The 15,550-nt window shown below is 45.3% G+C and overlaps 1 protein-coding gene across 1 annotated transcript; it reads right to left on the bottom strand.

Moving 5' to 3' along the window:
* Positions 1–586: 586 nt before the first annotated feature.
* On the bottom strand, positions 587–10,496 carry fastk (Fas-activated serine/threonine kinase). The gene is made up of 11 exons (XM_018757485.2): positions 10,364–10,496; positions 9,760–9,925; positions 6,744–7,572; positions 5,980–6,450; positions 5,498–5,646; positions 5,103–5,319; positions 4,095–4,254; positions 3,878–3,969; positions 2,693–3,374; positions 2,272–2,386; positions 587–2,080 (listed from the first exon to the last, which is right to left on the bottom strand). Exons 3-11 carry the CDS (start codon positions 7,528–7,530, stop codon positions 1,994–1,996), a joined length of 2,760 nt encoding a protein of 919 aa, XP_018613001.1. The 5' UTR covers positions 7,531–7,572; positions 9,760–9,925; positions 10,364–10,496; the 3' UTR covers positions 587–1,993.
* Positions 10,497–15,550: the final 5,054 nt, after the last annotated feature.

The following is a 15,550-nucleotide window of genomic DNA, read 5'->3' as shown; positions in this document are numbered from 1 at the left end:
ACAAATGGATAAACTGTGTGTAGATTAACACTAAGTTGCTTTTGAGAAAAGTGTCAGCTAAATAGTGTACATTAATGGGCAAATGCCTGTAGGTAGTGTATTGAGCATGAGGCTGTCTTGGACAAAGCCATCACCAAAATACTAGTTAACCCTAACCGTACCTTGCTTTGGAGAAAAAGCATCTGCAGCACGAATGACAACATCCATAGCGAGCGAACGACATGGAGGGGACTTTTAAGTGTTGAGGGGGACTGCAGATGTGGGCACAGTACTGCACTGCCAGCACCATGTTTGAAAGGCACTTTCACCACTTGCTCCTCTCTCTTCCCAAAGCTCTGCAGATGCCAAGAGTGCTTGTTGTGGGGGGGGGGGTGGGGTGACTTCTCAGCTCTGCCAAAGTCAGCTTTGTGCGCACACGCACACGAAAACCAGGTTCTTGGATCAGAAAAGGGTAAAAAGTGACCACACACAATCTAATAAAATTACACCTTTACCCTTTTTTAATAATATTTTTATATAGACATTTTTAATATGTATATATATATATTTATATATATATAATATATATAAACACTCCCACCCGCCATCTCCCACCCAGTTTCACAACAATCACATATAACACACTCTCTGCTTCCCACGCGTTCCAGAAGGGCAATAAATTATTCCTTTTTTCGTGCACAACAAAAGTAGACATTTTCATTTAAAGTGCAAAGCAAACGCATACAGCAAGTACAGAGGATAACGGCTGAGGGCTTGTGGCGAGTCGGGTAGAGCAGCAAGGAGACCGAACCCTCGAGCCTTGACCGAGTCTCAAGACAAAGCACAACGGTCAACGATTCCTGTCCAATCACTTCCCTTTCAAACACTTCGGTTTCAGTCCAGAAATTGCAGCTGGGTGTCCTGTCACACGCAAATATTATCCAATAATATACGCGCACTAAAATAACACCCAAACACTGCTGTCCTGAAAAGTCATAAATTAATGAAAGTATTAGGTGTTTAATACTTCAGTAAATAATGTTATACAGCTGGCAGCTTAAAATAAACAGTTTCTCTGTGTTACAGGTTACAACAAACACAACTTAAGTGTTTGGGAACACATAACCAACATTAATGAGGTGCCAGGTGTTCTTCTCCCCATCCAAAAGTGCTGTGAGGAACAATTGCTTCTACTAAGAAATTAATTCATCCAACAAGTTGGTTTTTGAACCCAGTGATAAGTAAACATTGCACAAATTCTTCAACAAATATGGTTTGCTGCTGTACTGGGTGAACACAACAGTTTGGCGTGAACACGGCACATATTTAGTGATTTATAAAGAGCAGCAGAGCTGGTTCAGCCATGTCGAAGAGGTCAAAGGTTAAAGTGTCCTCATGGTCTACTGTGTGCGCTGCTTTGCACTGACACCTGTCCTTACAGAATTATATAAAATATATATGTACTCTTTACAGTCTCTTTTGCAAACTGTCATAGTACCACCTACCAATTTACCCTCACACATCCCACGCTGGTACATCAGTCTGATAAAATAGTACGAAGCCCCGCTTGGTTCTCAGGCACCGTTTACCCCGATCAACCATGACGTTACATTTTGTTATTGAAACAATAGTATGTCTTTCCCGCCAGGGCATCTCAACAGCCCCTGCATCTAGGTCAGAATCTGCGGGTGTGCAGGTCAGCGACTCATTAAACACCCCAACCCCAATTCCAACCCCACACCTCGTCAACAGAAACTGTCCCTCCCCAGAACTGTCCCCAACATGCTTCACAACTTCAGTTAAGTACAGAATATAAAAAGGGACTGAAGAACAACTACAGAAAATAATCTGAGGAAGGGAACACCCATCCGTAGAACACCTCTCACCCCTACCTTATCCCACAGCTTTAACAATCGAAGTACCCTCCACCCTCCACCCCCCACCCTACGCCTCTGGCTTGCCTCACTCCTGTAGTTACGGATGTGCGAGGTGAGCCCGGACATCTCTGCCGCTGTCATAAGGGCACCTCCAGCAGCTTCTTGTGGAGGTACTGCTTCACCTCCTCAATGCCATTTAACTTCTCCAGCTCTAGGTAGGGCAGCTGGAGGGGATGAGAGAGAAAGAGAACAACGGACAGCAATTAGCACTCCAGTTAAGGACACGCCTTTCAACGGGGTTCTCCAGGTGGTCCCGTGAAGTTAAAACTGCTGGAATTTCGCAAAACTCCCATCGCACGCATAACGCGACAAGACGGCGAGCACGCGAGACAAGGAGCAACCCGGACGCACCCACCTGGAGAATGACGTAGCCCAGTAGCTGCAGGTGCCGGTCTCTCATGGCCCGGGAGCCCACCAGCACATCCGAGTTGTGGCAGTAGTGCCACTTGTCGTTTACAGACATGATTACTCTGCATGTGCGGAGAGACCGAGACAAGAGCTGAGCACACTGTGAATTCTACCGTGTGAACCTGTAATATACAGGGCAGGCTTCCCTCAAGAAACAGACAGCAAGGGGTTCCCCGAAAGATATAATGCGCCGTGCCATTTTACTTCAGCGGTAAGCCAAATGGCACTTGTATTTAATGTTCAGCTCCACTGGGACTACAAGGCAGCGGTGGAAACTTAGAAAGTACAGGAGCAACGAAGCTGTTTTTAGCGCGTGATGTTAACTGGAACGGTGTTGCTGTTCTCCGAGGTCCTTCGAGCATCCTCACCTTTTAACTTGTTCGTGCTCCCCGGGCACCGTGTCCTGGTGCAGTTGCAGCTGGGAGCCGGGACACATGGCTCCTTCCCCTCCGTCAGGATAGGGCACAGCCTCGTAGAAGGCGGGGAGCTCACAGTCAGGCCCCCGAGCCGGCTCAGCGGCACCGCCCTCGTCCTCCAGGATCTTGCCGATGGAGAACTGGAAGAGGGAGTCGGGGCCTGCACCTGGACCCGTGCCCTGAGGTCCGGCCTGAGCCAAGCAGTCAGAGGGGCTGCTGAGTGTGGAGCTGTCCTGGCTCTCCAAGGACTGTTCCTTAGCCAGGTTGGAGTAGTAATCTGAGGGTGGGTAATAGGGGGTGTAGTCGAGCGGGCTGCCCCCATTGGGGGCCACTCTCTGTGTGGCCGGGGCACCGGGCGCAGGGGGCCGCATGTGATGCGGCAGGAAGGCTGACTCTGAGGCAACGAGCTCCTCTCCGGGCCTCTTCTCTGTGCCGTTCTCTAGCTGCACGAAGGGGGAGAACTTCTGGAAGTCTGCGGTGAGGCTGGCCACAGATCCCTGGCCCTCGGGGGACTTTGGGGCCACGCCCCCTGGCACAACAGGGCCACAGGGAGTCGAAGCCACACTCATGGCAACTGTGCCTCCCGCCCTGATCGGGAGAACACGGCCCGAGCTATCGATCCACAAGAGGAAATCTACAAACGACGACATACCATACAAAATGTAAAACTGGCCAAAACCGCTGAATTTAACCAACAGATCACATTTTAGTTAAGGAAAAATGTTGCATTCCATACAAAACTGAGAATTTGTTTATTCCTACATCATACAGACATTAGCTTTTCAGATAACTTCAGAAGACTTTGCTAAAGCATAAAAAGGATCTTCTAAAGTAGGGATGTATAAAGCTGAAGTGTCGGCTCAAGATTTAGAGCATTTGAGAGAATTTGTCGCTGGTAATCCTAATTCCATTTCTGAGCTAATGCTCAATTTTTTATCTTAGTGCTTTGAATTTACACATTTATATGTTAATACCAGCTGGCAGGAGTAAAGGAAGACTATAACCTACAAATGAAATTTGTGCGAGGGATTACTTGCAAAAACATTTCTTAGTCTCTTCTACATTGCTGGACCATGACGAGTGCAGGAACATGCAAAGTGTGAAACAGTGGTGTGTGCATGTCTGTGCTCCCTGTACCTGTGTAATACCCTGGGGCCAATACTTCATCCTGCTTGTATCCGTGCTCACCAACCAGCTGCCGCAGAGCCTCTGCCACAAGACCTTTGTAGCTGGAACAGAAAGGGGGGTGTGGGGAGGGTCATTTCAACCATCAGCACTGGAGCTCCAGGACTTCCTAGGAGATCAACTTATAACTCAAAAGCAGCTGTTTAAAATAGGATTCCCGGCTTCCCACCTGTACTTGCGATTGACCTCATCGGCTGTGAGCGCGTGGTCAAACATGAGCACCTTGTGTGTGTCCTGCAGACGCGGCCCAGTATAATCGCGGTATTCCAGCTCCACAGCGGCGTCCAACAGGGAGAGGTACCGCCGTACGATCAGGGCATAGGGGCTGTCTGCAGAAGAGCAGCATCACTCATGTCATGTATGCACCTGCATCTCATGCTGAACAGACCCTCTGACGCTGCCACTGAATCCCTAACTGTTTTTACAGACATTTCCAGCACATGCAGCAGGACTGACAGAAGATGGTTTATTTAGCAGATGATTTTCTCCCACGCAACATACAACTCGGTGCAAATAAAAGTGCATTTCACAACAGGAGTACAGCTTTAGCTGCAAACGCAGGATTAATAAATCACTGCTTCTTTAACACCATTTTGCTAGAGAAGCTGCCTATAGAACAGAGTCAAAAAGGCAACATGAAGACAATCATAACAGATGGTTTGATGCAAAATTATGAAGTTTTTATGAGACCAGGAGAAAAATCCCGAGTCTAAAGAGATGAGTTTTGAGACTCTTCTTGAAGGCTGGAAAAGGTTCAGCAGTTCTGAGAGACAGAGGGAGCTCATTCCACCACACAGGAGCCAAGAGCAGATGGGCTTTCAATTTTGGTCAACTTCTGAGTGGGACCACTAAGCATCCAGAGATGGAGGAGTGCTGGGGTTTAAGTAACGTTCTGGTTACAGGTTTACGTCCATAACACTATGCAAAATGTTTGCCTTACAAAGACTGAAGAACTCCTGTCTGACTTTGTCTTGGACATCATGTCCAGTGTCCCATCTCTGTTGACAATTTGCTTAGCGAAACAACTGCAGTAAATGTGTCAGCTGTAATTGTACTGAATCTGAACGCAGAAGCCAAGTCATGCCTTGCCAGACCTTCTGTGCCAAAACCATGTTAACAGGGGCAGGCAGCACTGCACAAAGCTTTTGACTTCTGAGTGTAAAACTGAGGAACTCACTGGTGACATTGCTGATAAAGGAGGCAGAGAAGACGCGGTGCAGCACCAGCCCTGGGAAGTGTCCAAGCTGAAACAGGGACATGAGGATGTTGACAGTAGCCAGTGGGGAGCTCAGTGCCTTCAGCTCCAGCACTGACTCCAGCTTGGAGAAGAACTGGGCCTCGTTGGATGGCCGGTAGCTCATTCGACTGAAGGGGAACACAAGCTTCTGGATCACCTGGAAAGGAAGGAGTGACATCAGCCAGGAACCCATGGAACGCTCAAAAGAGGACACTTGGAGACTTCCCTTTCCATGGCTTTTCTCACAAAACAGCAAAACTACAAGTGTTACAAGCCTTTCGGGGGGAAAACTGTCCCGTGACAAAGTGCAATCAGACAGAAGGTTATCTACAAACCTTGCTGTCCAGGTACTCGCCCTTCTTCACGAGGAAGTCAGCAATGGTGTCCAGCAGTCGGGTTTCACGGAGGCGATGGCGGGCGATGTACTTTGCAATGAGAGCCATGGTGAAGGGAGTGATGCTGTCCACCTTTTTGGGCAGCTCTTCTGTTAGGGGAAACCAGGAGAACAACACCGAACATCAGGGAAGTCTGCAGTCGTTCTCACAAAACAAACTATCTGAATCCATCAACCTGAAACTGAACGGGAATAAAGCACGGTTGCAAAAATTAATCCTGTCGTCAGCCACACTATTTTCATTTCATCACTTCAAAGGATCTTGAAAACAGCATTCGGAAAAATTTACCTTTGATCAAACTACGTTCATGAGAGCATTTTAAAAACACTTTTTCCAAAAGCAAAATGACAAAAGCTCTCTTCATTCCCCACATGTACTGTGAAAAAGAAAAGGGCTTATAGGGCCAAAAAGGAAGAACGCACCAGCAAGGCTGCTGACAAATTTCTCCTGGCGGTTCTGGTAGAAGAGGTGGGAGCTGAAGATGAGCTCCAGGGACTTGTTACTGGCTTCGCGAGCGCAGGCCGACAGCATCTCGTCTAGCAGCGCCATCTCGTGGTCACGCACACTGCTGACGCTGGCCAGCGTGTGCTTGACCAGCCTCAGGATCTTGCGGTTGGCCAGCAGCTGCTCAGGCGAGTGCCCGTCAGCCTGAAGGGCACGCCACTTAAGCCGGTAGTAGGAGAGCAACAGGAAGAGGGTTTGCGGGTGGCGCTCACGTTCGATGTTCTTCTCCAGGCCTGAAAGGCATGACTCGATGAGTGGGTGTTGGCTCGAGGGGTGCAGCTTCATGCTACTGCTGAACACCATGGAGATGTCCTTCTGATTGAACTGGGACAGGCGACTCCGAGACTCCTCCTCCAGAACCTGCACTATCTGCGAGTCGCTGGGTAGGCCTAGACGGCAGTCAATGAAAAATCAGTAAAAAATATATTACTACAAAACAATTTGATCCAATCTGATATATTTGCAGCAAGTCCACTTTAAACTGATGGTTTTCCTATGATTGTTACTTGAACCGTCGCTCACATTTTAATATGACGCATCTGTTTACGTCCCACATGCCCTACTGTCTGCACTGACTGAGTCCCAGCCCATTTAATTAAGCTTGTTAATATGTGTAAACACCATATAACCAATTTTAGCAGCCACTGGTAATCTGATGACAGACCAAACATTCAAATCTCACCCAGTGCTGCCACGGCGTACAGGCAGTTGACGATGCTGAAGTTGTCAAACTTGGCACAGTCCCGGACAATGGCGTCACACAGCGTCTGGAAGTCCTGCTGCTCCAAGATCTGGCGGATATGACCCTCTCCTGCTCCTCCAGCAGAGGAAGGCAGGGTTCCCTCCGAGGCCCCGCTGCCGCCCCCCACTGCAGTGGTCATCCCAGTCCCCACAGCCTGCTGAAGCTGCAGGAGCTGCCCAATCTTCTGCAGGGCGATGGGGTAGTGGTTGTAGGATATTTTACCAGGGTTCTGGGTGACCCAGCGCAGCACTTCGTCAACGCTGCGCGAGCGATCGATGAGCCTCTTCATGGTGAAAAAGGTGTCGTAGCTCATCTTCTCGTGGATAAAGTTCCAGGTCTTCTTTTTGCTGTGGTGCAGGTGGGCGTTGGGGTGGTAGTGAGCGGGGGGCAGATGGGCATGGGGCTGGGGGTGTGAGTGATAGTGGTGGTGGCCCTGGAAGTGAGGACGATGGCCATCAGGCCTGCCCTGGTAGACAGGTGGGAAGTTCTGAGGCGGGGGCAAGTGCGGGTGAGGGGGCAGAGGCTGGTGGTGGTTCTCGGGGACGATCCCGACTATGCCGGCCCGTCGACCCTGCTTTCCCCCGCTGCTGCCGGCGCTGTAGAACCGGGTGGCATACATGCTGGCCCTGGCGCCGTGCCTTGAGAGGCGCCACAGGTAGGAGAGCCTAAGCAGAACGACGACTGTCCCACGGGTTAGGGAGCTGACCCCAAAGGGCAGCCAATGCATGGTACATGGAGCCAGTGGACACTGAAGCAAAGCGCACTACACCTGCAGACACAGGAAGGAAGGGGTCCCTTAAAATACCAGAGCATACATTTTTACCCTATGGGGTTTTATAGGCTTTTCTTCTTGTTCCAGAACTCGGCTGATTTATAATTGTGCTCATTTAGGGAGAATACTGTACATCAATGTCCAAATGACAATTTTAACTGATCGAATGGTGGGAGAAAAAATGACATCATCATAAGGCAAGACCAACGAGAAAAAAAAAAAAAAAAAGAATAAACCACAGGAAAAAAAAAAAAAGTCAAAATATCAAAAAGGCAGCTTACATATTTAAAAATACTGATCACAGAACAGAATTTAATGCTGAGCACATACCTTCATATATTATCAAAATGAGGTGAGACTTAAAACTAAAGATTATAGGACTGTAGCGCACATCAATTCAACATGTTCACCGATCTTTGACAAAGTGACTGCCCACAATTCTGCCTATAAATACACAATTGTGTATACTTTATTAATGCTAACATATCTGGTATGTTACATTAGATCAATCAATGATTAAAACCGAATAAAGAGTGACCATGGAATATAATTACTGGCGTCACCAACTCAAGCTTCTACAGATGGACAGTTTCCCAACAGTTTCATTAATATGAAACTGGCAGCAGATTCCAAACAATGTTCTACCTTTACTGATCTGCTGCACACTTACTTCCAGTCCTTTTATTATAAATAAAGAAAACTTATATTACACACGGAGGCCTTTGCCAGCATTTGATCCAGAAACCAGATTACAACTATGCATATTTACCCACTATGCTACCTGGCAACCTGTCCTACACTAAACATACTGTTAAAAAAAAAAAAAAAAAAACATGTTCTATATTATTTGCTTGTTTAACAGATATGTTCATGTATTTAATGACCTGCACAGCTCACAATTTAAAACTTAACTCGTTGGCACGGGTTGGCTGAGTATTGTGTGTGAAGTTATTTTAGCTAAATACCCAAATCCTTGGAATTAAAACTTATGAGCTTTTATTCATGCAGGTCCTTATGTACTGTCCTCTTTTCTTCACCACCTGTCATTCTAACACAGTTATTTATGTATTTCAATTAATTTTACAGGAAACATAGGACACAGGAGAAATGGGGTTGTACAAGTGTCTTCAGAAAGGTGGTAAGTCATCTTAGACAGTCTGGATGCATAACATGCTCGAAATCAGATCACATAATGACTTATACACTTATTATAATAAACCGAAAAGGAAATTAAAATAAAAAGGAAGTGTTTATTGCATGGGAAAAATATAATCAGCGGGGCAGCTGGTAGTGCAGGGGTTAGAGCTACTGCCTTTGGAATCAAAGGTTGCAGGTTTGAGTCATACTTCTAGCTGTAGTAGCTTTGAGCAAAGTACTGACCCTAAATTGTTCTAGTAAAATTAGCAAGCTGTATAAATGGTTAAATAATCATAAGTTGCTTTGGAAAAAAAAGCATCAGCTAAATGAACAAATGAATTATAACAAATCACAGCAATCACTTTAACGCTGACTGAAAAGCTGTAATCACTTCATTTTTGTTCCTCAACCCTAATTGCCCTAGTATTACTATTTATTACTCATCTGATGCCCCCCCCAAAGTGAGGCAATCTCATCCATTTATACAACTATGCATTTTTACTACAGCACTTCAGCCCGAGCTGGAAACCCAAGCCGAGCAAGTTCTCCGCGTCCTCACTTTAATTTGGTCCGGTTTATTCTTGCATCGAAGGGTAACCGGTGGTCTCTAAAGTCAGCCTGACTCTACTTCAAGCTTCTAAGTGTCATCAAGGTCAGCTGCACCACCGGCACAGGATATAAACACAGCACACACCGGCCTGCAGCAGGGAGAGGGTTCGCATCCCTGCAGGTCGCGTGGGGGCTCGACGCATCATCATGTGGCTCAGCGATTGCTCTGTCTGTAGGCTAGCGTGGCACATAACACCATCCAGCATCCTTACTCTGGCCAGCTGCCATACAGGTTGGCCCTTGTAACCTTAAAAAAGTGCTGGGTTCAAAACCCAGTCTGGTCTTACTTTTGAATTAGTCCAGGGAGAAAATCGTGCTATATTATAAAAAGGGGCGAAATTGCTGTGTAAAGTTGATCATCTCACTCGAAGTCGACCTGGCTGGGAAAGTAGTCAGGTAAATAAAGGTAATAATAATTAATCACAACACTGTCCTCACATGTTTTTGAATGTCGGGGGGCGCAGAGGGGCTCTGGCTGGACGTCGTTGTCCGGCGGGGCGGAGCGGAGCGGAGGGGAGCGGGTGGGTCGCAGTTCTGTCACCGGCCCTGAACCTCCCTGAGAGTCTCAGTCCATTTCCGACAGCGGCTCCCGTGTCTTTATTGCCTGGTGAAGACAGTGAGAGGCGGGCTGAGTGTGCGGACCGGACGCTCAGTGCTGGGAATCGGCCGGGTTATGACAGCGCGCTAGCCGTTAGCCGTTAGCCACCTCCTGTGACTCCCTCCCGGCGCTCGAATGCCTCTCTTACTGTCCACTGACTAGTAAATACTCGACTTCCAGCACAGGGGATCATGCCTAGCCAGTGCGCGGCACCTTCCGTCTGCGCAGGAATTGGCGCTATATATTCATGTACGCGGTATATTTAGTAAACACTGTGGATTTACTTCACAAGTTGGCTCTGCACACACAGACTGAAACTCGGTTCGCAGCTTTCCTATTAGCTAACCACGTCCTGTGTGGCTGGTCTGCGAGCCTTCTGCTTTCTTCAGACTTAATAAGCGGCGGAAATCTAAAACCTGCAACAAATTCGGAAACCTGCTTTACCTTGGAAAAAACTTGTAAAACTAACAACCATACACCCACGCGAGCCAAGACGTTGGCAGCGATTCCTTCCCTGCACCCTTCTCAGTGCTCGGCCGCTGCCCTGGTGTCAGCCATCTTCCCGGCAGCACCCGGGCTCGCCGACCACACCTCCTCTTAGGATTTAGCCAATCGGAGCATCGCTTTCGCTAATAAACTAGTCATGTGGCGGGTGTGGCGGTCGACATCATGACAACATTGACCAATGGGAGCGCTAATACATGGGCCTATGCAACCAATGAGAAACGCTGATTATTAATAAGAACCGAATCGTGTGCACGCTGGTGAAACGTCGCAGGGGCACAGTTATAAATGGAATAGTCCGAACAGCCAAGCTATATTTGTGCATATTCGTCAGCTTGGGTGTGTTAGGTAAACATGCAGGTACACTTGTTACAAGCACACGAATAAAAGATGTGTATATGTACATAAATGTGTATACATGTATATCTTGTTTGCATATGTATTTTATATATGTATACATACAACCTCCTGTGAGTAGAATGAACAAAAAGCCCATGATGGATTGTGTATTTATTTACATTAATTTACTTAGCAGACACTTTTATTCAAAGCAACTTCCAATGAACTCTATGTAGTGTTATCAGCCCACACACCTTATTCACCGTGGTGACTTACACTGCTAGATACACTACTTACAGTGGGTCACTCATCCATACATCAGTGGAACACACACACACACTCTCTCTCTCTCTGTCACTCACACACTATGGGTTGAACCTGATCAGTATGTCTTTGGACTGTGGGAGGAAACCAGAGCACCCAGAGAAAACCCATGCAGACACTGGGAGACCATGCAAACTCCACACAGGCTGAGCAGGGAACAAACCCAGGTCCTCTTGTACCATCCAGGCACTGTGAGACAGCAGCGCTAGTCACTGTGCCACCGTGCCGCCCCCATTGTGTCAGTCTTGTTGTGGTGTAGAGCTGGATCAGGAGGGAATGTCACACTGTTCATTTGACCACCTTATAGGTTATAAATCTGTTTCAAATCTGACACAGGCAGCTACAGCAATTAAGAGAAGTTTGAAAGGAAACCTGAAAATGCTTCAGGAGGTCAAAGTAAACTTGTGCAGCTGTGTACTGGACAAGCAGGAAAGGTTTAATGGTGAATATTTGAAGATCAGATGGGACAAAGTACCAGTAGTCCAGACAAGAGATCACCATGGCTAGAACCAGGACCTGGATAGAGTTCCTTGAAGAATGAGCGAATACATCCGTTGAACTGGAGACGTGTGCAGGGTCTGGATATGTCAGTGGTTGTGGTGCTGGAAGAAATCTGTCTCAATAGAGATTCCCCGTCTCCTCCCTGAAGCTGTAGATGAAATGACTGATTTTTGAAATTTCATAAAAAGCTAATTGCGTGTTCATTCACCGGCAGAGATATAGAAGATCTGTCTTGGAAAGACTGAATTGTAGGTAGTGCTCAGTCATCTAGACGGAAGTGTTGTGAAGACTTATAAAAACACATAAAATGTCTGACCAGAAAAGGAGTGGAAAACTTAGCTATTGCCCTCAGCAGTAAATAAGAAAGACCAAGAGAAGTGATAATCATGGTCTTGTTTCTGTTAATGCTGTATCGGAAAAGCAATTTATAAATGTGTATGGGTTTCATATTGGTTTTTCAAGGATTGCTGTTTGTACTTCTGGACTTTTAGGCATGTCCATCACTTGAATGAAAGGATCCATTAAATTATTAAGTGTAACTCATTACTGAAGTGTATGGCAAGAACATCCACACCCAACTGAACCACTAAGGGACCTTAAACAAACAAACTCGTGCTGGCCAATCTGCACAGTGACGATTGATATAACAGATCACTGCACACCATTTCAAAATCAATTTTGAAATTATGTATTTTTAATTTCTAGAGAATACCTGCAATTACAATGAAAAAACGTTATGCCATTAAAATGATCTATCATGAAACGCTTAATGTGAACATTAATCTCTCAGATGCAAACTATACATTTGTATGTTTTGTTCATACACACAAAGGGTAGGCTACTTCCATAATATGCTCATGAATTAAACTGAACAGCGGAAGTTGCTGTATAGCCATTTATACTACTATTCAACTTTTTATTGAAACATATTTACTCTTTGCAAGAAATCACTGTTTCTCAACTCATTGATTACCCCATTCACCCCCCCAAAAAACATATATTTTTTTCCTTTCTCAGATATAGTTGATTTGTTCATATTAGCTATTCTAGGCATAATGCAACACCTAGCTGCATTGATTTATTTAATTCCACTATGAGTCATTAAGTTATATTGTGCTGTAAGCAGACTCCTGTTTTTTTTTTCCCCCCCAAGTTCTATGTCTGGATATTATGATGAAATGCCTTTTTCCTCTCAGAAGCAGCCAAGACATTCAAAGGCATCTTCTTCTGTGGTTTTAAGACTCAACAGATGTTTACTTCCAAACATTTCTGTAATGTTACATTTCTCTTTCCGCTCTTCCTCAGCAGCCTGGGGGTGAAATATAGCACAGGCATTAACAACACAAAACAAAACTCCATAATGGCTGCAATTCGTTTTGCGTGATTAAACACACTGTAACTCGTAGATACAAAACCAGTACTATTGACGAGGTTCACGTCATGAACACGTGCAGCGATCCTCGTCCCACACTGATACTCTTTGAGTGCGTTTTACTGCCACCTACTGTCTGGTCGCGGAAACGCAGGTAAAATTGACGGCACCGAAACTTCGGAAATAGATAAGGAAATATATTAGTAAATACAGTATAGTATAGTAGTAAATATAGTAACTATAGTAAATATATAAACACATAAACGGAAAACAAACACATATCTTAGAAAACAAGTAACTGGAACGTTCGGAACACGAGGACCAAGTGTAAATGTCCCTGGTCCTCTAATAATACTTTTTCTCTGTCCCTCCCGTTCTCTTCCACTTGGTACTCAGTTCATCTCCAGTTCTTACTCCAACTTCTAATTTAAAAAGAACGTGTGTTCATTGTTATATTTCACTTCGTCATTTGCCATTTTAATTGCATGTTTTGTTTTTTCATTAGAGTGATTAAAATATCAGATTCTTTTTTACATTATTATGTAAATGTTTCCTCGTTTAGCAGAAATTCACCTAACAAGCCAGTTGTCTCTGCTATCTGGGCAGAGTGTTTAGAATTCTTCTAATACAGTAATACTGTAATTAAAACACAGTATTAAATTTACTTATAATTGATGTATCTGTAAAATATTTGAGCATCCAGAAACCGAGCACATATAATACATATTCCTCTGCTGTGCTCTTGTTGCTTCACACCGAGGAATGTATCACGTAAGTAAAGGTGAACATGCAAATACTCCGAGATCATATAAAATATGATACTGTAAGAGCTCAACACACCTGATTCATCTTTGGCTGCAACCTGCAGTCAATGAAAGGCTCGTGTATGGTGTCACCAGAGCGATCTCCGCACACAGCGCAGTTTATAAAGGGCTGTGAAGGAAACGCAAAGAGGTGCGACGACGGAACGTCACATCATTAATATAATAGTTCATAAGTAAGAATAACTTAGTATTAGTGTTACCAGCGCTGTCTCGCTGTGTTACTGTCTCACTTTTTTTACTGTCATTCTTACTGTCTCACTGTTACTCTTACTGTCTCACTGTGTTACTCACTCACTGTGTTACTGCTGTTCACTCTGTTATTCTTACTGTCTAATTGTTACTGTCTCACTCTGTTTCACTGTGTTATTGTCTCACTGTCTCCATCTCACCGTCCCGCTCTTAAACTTGCAGTCATTCCGATGCTCGCCCTTGTCGTCCTTTGTGCACTCTGTTGGTTTTAGGTGAATCGTAAGGAAAAATCTGCTCGATGTAACCTGAAGCACAGCAGAGAAGGTGTTGATTGAACACAGAGAGAGAGAGAGAGAGAGAGAGAGAGAGAGAGAGAGAGAGAGAGAGAGAGAGAGAGAGAATCGCGCACAGCAGCAGGACGATCCGCAATTTAAGCGTCAAATTCAGCGGAGTCATTCGCTGTTGCTCCAAATTAGAAATACGGTCTAAATTAACTTGATTATGTTCGTACATTGGATTTGGCACAAAAATCAGACAATAATAAAGAAAGTTTCACACACTGACTGAAACTTGGCCCGACCGCGCTCACCTCAGATTTCAGGACACCGAAAAAATTCAAGTGGAATCTCGCCTTTTCGTTCGCGTGTCTAATCGCATGATTTATGATGTCCTTAAAGAGGGGGGGGCGAGTGTCGTAACTCTGCTGCGCCTGGATGGCGATCAGCTGAGCTCCGCAGGCGAACAGCAGCACCAGCAGCACATGATGATGATGATGCGACATGATGATCGTGATCTTCCTCTCGTCTCGGCTCGGCTCGGCTCGGCTCTGGGCGACAAGCGGGACTGACGGGACGCGCTGCGGACCCCCGCCGTGTCCCCCGAGGGGGCGTCAGCAAGTCCCAAGTGCACCTTTGATCGACCGCGAGGGCTGAAGGCAGCGCGAGGTCAGTAGATCAAGAGTCGCCGCTGGCTGATCGTCATTTGGCCCTGATTTTCCACGCAGTTTATTGCCTTGATTTTTTTAGGCATTAATTTAATTGATCAAACTGCAGATCGGAACTGACTGAAAAAGAAGTGTGGGATTTTTGAACTTTCTAAAATATCCTAAAATGCTCTCTTGCATCCAGTGTTTGTGCTTTTAAAAGCACAATATAAATATGTAAAGAAATACATAAACGGTGCTATTCCACGCGCACTGAATATTCCCTCACATTTCTCTGCACCTCATATTTCAGTTCCAGGAAAAAAGCGAATTTGATTTTGAAACTAAACACATTTGATATTTGACTCTTTTTCTAACATGATGAAAACAACTTTTCAGTACAAAGTACAAAACAAGGGACACAAAAGGTTACACTGCTGTGTAAGTTGGCAAAAGGAAAAACCAGAGGCAAATATTAGAAAAACGTAGCAAAACTGTTTGTACAAGATTGATAGGTGGATTACTACCTATGACTAGGAGAAATGTTCGTGTTCACTGGCAAAAACTATTATTATTATTATTATTATTATTATTATTATTATTATTATTACAACAAAAACTTTGACCCAGTGAAAGTGACTATTAAACACACATCC

This window comes from Scleropages formosus, chromosome 7, assembly GCF_900964775.1.
Source record: "Scleropages formosus chromosome 7, fSclFor1.1, whole genome shotgun sequence".
NCBI lineage: Eukaryota > Metazoa > Chordata > Actinopteri > Osteoglossiformes > Osteoglossidae > Scleropages > Scleropages formosus.
Note: the sequence above shows the minus strand (reverse complement) of the source record. Positions and strands in the feature narration are given on the sequence as shown.

Bases quoted from the DNA above. Each gene is read 5' to 3' on its own strand.
- fastk (XM_018757485.2), bottom strand. From the start codon at position 7,530: ATGCATTGGCTGCCCTTTGGGGTCAGCTCCCTAACCCGTGGGACAGTC. The intron at 5,647-5,979 runs GTGCGTTCTTCC...TTCCCCTAACAG, and splicing joins ATTTGTCAGCAGCCTTGCTG to AAGAGCTGCCCAAAAAGGTG. The intron at 2,387-2,692 runs GTGAGGATGCTC...CCGCACATGCAG, and splicing joins GAGCACGAACAAGTTAAAAG to AGTAATCATGTCTGTAAACG.